We start from the raw sequence: 4,033 nt of genomic DNA on the forward strand, positions 1-4,033 counted from the left end.
GGACAGTTACTTAAAAATGTTAAGGTAAAAATTGTCAATATGCAAGGAAATGTCAAGATATTAAGGTGAATGAAAGGCGCGAGAAACTTGAATGGAATAATTAATGCGACAGGGTTGGTCAGATTTGTCTTCTCTTATCATCAAAAGCCTATAGGATACAACCCACAGAACATAATGTACATATTCATGAAAACATGTTATTGCTCAGAATTGCGCTGGAGTTTCGCACGGCTTTGTGTTTGTCCCGAGCCGTTGGAGCCTGCCTCTCTTCTTAGCTTTTCATCTACTAAGACAATAATGTCAACGGATTTACAGGATCAAATATGAAACATGAAGACATCACTCTTTTATGATGCTGGATTCTCCGGAAACTCTAAGTGAAACATCTGGTAGCCTGATGGACACTGCTCTGTTGTCTCCTCTGTTGTCTCCTCTGTTGTCTCCTCTGTTGTCTCCTCTGTAGCGCCCAGGCAATCTTGTGTCTGTCAACAGCAGCAGCAAGCAATAAGGGCTTGTTAGAGGCATGATGGAAATGCTGTAATGTAATTGAAATGCCATGGACAATTGACATGGCCATGATTTGGCTGAATTGGCAGCCAGCTAACTTTCTTTCTCCAGTCTGGTTCCACACAATGTGCTGCTGATAGAATGCATATGATTCCCTGCAAGAGAGGGAGAAACTCATTAAACTAGCTAATGTATATGTATAGCCTATTACAGTCAAGATGAACACAGTGCACTAGTGAGATGTTGTCTGTTGCGTACATAAAGGAGACTGTTTTTTGAAGTAGTTTTCTATTTTCTTCATTTTCTTGCAGATTAAAGAACAGAAACTCATTAATATTAACATAAGTTCTGTCCGAGTTTCATGTTTTTTTCTCAAACGCCTAAAACCAAATCATTAATGTCTAATCGGATGTTAATTAATTATTTCATGAGATTGTGGACATGTGGACTCTCTCTTCGACGTCTATTCACCATGTCCTTAATCTTCCTCTGTTTATACTCGTCTCCTCCCTCTGTCTGATGTCGTCCTCTTTAGGCATCACTCAAACACATCGGAGTAACTTCATTTCAAAGGGGCTTGATGATGGACTTTCCTTGATCAGAAATGAGTCACTGCAGGGGGATTGTATATTTGTTTTGCTCCTTGCTCTGACTTGTCAATATGTATGTGCAGTGTACAAACATAACATGAACAGGAGAGACATTTACTCTCACGGGTGGACAAACATACCTATCTGAAAGCCAAACCCCACATTTGAATCTAAACGTATAATTTTTTAAATATTATAACAAAGTGGTTACTATCCCAACATTGCGATATGCATATGCACTTAAGGAACTCATACTCTTATGTAAGCCTTATTAAAGCTACAAAAGTGTCAGTGCTCAACCTTAACATGTTTTGACAATTCAACAGAACAGATTAATAGAAATTACATTCACGGGGTGCCAAAAATTATTATCTGAAAGCCACTTCCTTACTAAGCCACATCTCCAGTGTTCTGATCTCACCCGGTGGATCGTAACTCAATAAACCAGCATCAACAACCCAACTTAAAGAAAACAGTGGGTTGTTTGTGACCCAAATGGCTGAGTTCTAATATCTCAACGTGTGTTCTGTCACATATTTTCCCAAATTGGGTTATTTCTAACCCAGCATTTTTTGGAGTGTGGACAATGGCCTGATGGCAAACACATAATCATACAAGCGCTATATAAAAAATACATGTGTTTGCATGATTACTGCTTGAGTAAATTAATTTCCATATGTGCTTAGAGTTTTTTTTTTTAAGACATTAAGCTAGCAGTGTTATTAAAAGTCTTATTGAAAACATTCTGTTTTAAGTTTTAAGGAAACTTCCAAATAACCTAGAATTTCTGTTCTCAGTGCATTAATGAAAAATTAAAGTAACCAGAGTAAAATGTTCTCAGAACATCCCTGCAACCTAAAAATAAACGTTCCCAGAACAGGGAAAATGTTCACATCTGTTCCCAAAACATTTACAAAAGCGTACGTTCAGGACGTGTATGGCTTCGTTCCCACAACCAATGTGAAACCAAAAACATACGTTCCCACAACTTCCAAGGAACCAAATGTGCTAGCTGGGTCTTTTTTTAATTTAAGATCAACAAAAATGATAATTCAGTGTAATTCATGTTCATTGGGGCATGGTTTCCCAAACTCGGTCCTGGGGGCCCCACGGGTGCACATAGATTTTTTTGCACAGCTGATTCACCATCAAGTTTTGCTGATTTGTGTCAGCTGTGTAGTGCTAGGGGGGAAACCAAAACGTGCACCCATAGGGGGCCCAGGACTGAGTTTGGGAAACCCTGCATTACAGGACAAAGGTAAAGTTTCTCAGAAACTTTACATCGCTCCCACTGAGCTTTAAACAGCCGGTAATTCGAGTTTAGCCACTCTCAGTTTTCACCCTGTCTGTTTCGTAAAATCCTTATAGCAAAATCTTGGGAACATTATTCTGTTCAACATTAATAATCACACATTCAGACACTATCAACAGAGGGCAGCCCTTTACGTCCACATATACTACCAACATATTAATTTTGATTTTATATCCTTTTATGATCCTGCACTTTATATTTTACTAAATCAATTTTTGCTTAGTGCAGGGACTCTAACGTGTATTATCACTACAAAAGCATGTTACAGAAAATAAAAAAATGTCTTGCCTCTGCAGGCTTCGTATCTCAACAGGATGACATCCAGGTACAACTGCTCCTTCGCTGACAGCTGGGACTGCCCACAGGAGGGGATGTGTGGCAACCTGACCTCTGACCTGAACGGCAGCGCAGGACCGGTAGATGCATGCCTGACACAGGAGGAGTACCTAGAGAAGTACCTGGGCCCTCTGCGCTCCTCTGTCTTCCTCCCCGTCTGCCTCACCTACCTGCTCATCTTCCTGGTGGGAGCGTTTGGTAACTTGCTAACCTGCATCGTCATCGCTCGCAACAAGGTTATGCGCACGCCCACCAACTACTACCTGTTCAGCCTCGCCGTGTCTGACCTGCTGGTGCTGCTGCTGGGCATGCCACTGGAGCTCTATGAGATGTGGCAGAACTACCCATTCCTCCTGGGCAAGGGCGGCTGCTACTTTAAGACTTTCCTGTTCGAGACGGTCTGCTTCGCCTCCATCCTCAATGTGACGGCGCTCAGCGTGGAACGCTACATCGCTGTAGTGCACCCCCTGCGCGCCAAGTACGTGGTGACGCACACACATGCCAAACGGGTCATTATGACAGTGTGGGGGATCTCAGTGCTATGTGCCGTGCCCAACACCAGCCTGCACGGCATCTTTACCCTGCAGTCGGCAGCAGGGGGCACCACCAGGAAGGAAATCCCAGAGTCAGCCATCTGTACGCTGGTCAAGCCCCGCTGGATGTACAACTTGACCATCCAAGTGACCACCCTGCTTTTCTTCATGCTTCCCATGCTGACCATCAGCGCTCTCTACCTACTCATCGGCCTGCAGCTCAAACGTGAGAAGATGCTCCAGGTGATGGAGGCTGAGACAAGCCTAGGGCGCGACAGCTACTGCAACGTCCGCAGTCAGCAGCAGAAAGCCCGGCGACGCCAGGTCACCAAGATGCTGTGTGAGTATTGCTGCTACCTCTTCCACTCCCTCCTCCAACTCCCCCCGGCCCTCCTGACATCCACATAAACATAATTAATTTATGCTCATCCACGATAGCAGAGGCATGTATCTTGAATTCATTGACCCTCTCCCATCCCAGTAGACTGTTAAGTTTAAAGGGCGACTCCTGTGTGGGCTGGGTTTCTTGGGATGTTATTTATGACACACTTATGAGGTGTTTTTGTGATATATTTGTAAACCTGTGAAAAAGCGACAAGCAGGGATGAATTGGGCCTAGCTCAAGACTGAGTTAAGTTGCTTGAGGGAACTTGAACGTAAAGTATATATGCAACAAGTTTTTTTACGCAATGAATTGAGACTGAAGGGAACGTACAACTAAGTTAGTGAATACAATAGTAGAGTAACTGTTCAAA

At 43.2% G+C, this 4,033-nt stretch overlaps 1 protein-coding gene across 1 annotated transcript; it reads left to right on the forward strand.

Annotated features, from left to right (window-relative positions):
- The first annotated feature begins 2,723 nt into the window (after window positions 1-2,723).
- Window positions 2,724-3,800, forward strand: LOC120053671 (neuromedin-U receptor 1-like). Its single transcript, XM_039000844.1, has one exon. It carries the CDS (start codon window positions 2,724-2,726, stop codon window positions 3,684-3,686), a length of 963 nt encoding a protein of 320 aa, XP_038856772.1. The 3' UTR covers window positions 3,687-3,800.
- The last annotated feature ends 233 nt before the right edge of the window (window positions 3,801-4,033 follow it).

Source organism: Salvelinus namaycush, chromosome 9 (genome assembly GCF_016432855.1).
Source record: "Salvelinus namaycush isolate Seneca chromosome 9, SaNama_1.0, whole genome shotgun sequence".
Classification (NCBI taxonomy): Eukaryota; Metazoa; Chordata; class Actinopteri; order Salmoniformes; family Salmonidae; genus Salvelinus; species Salvelinus namaycush.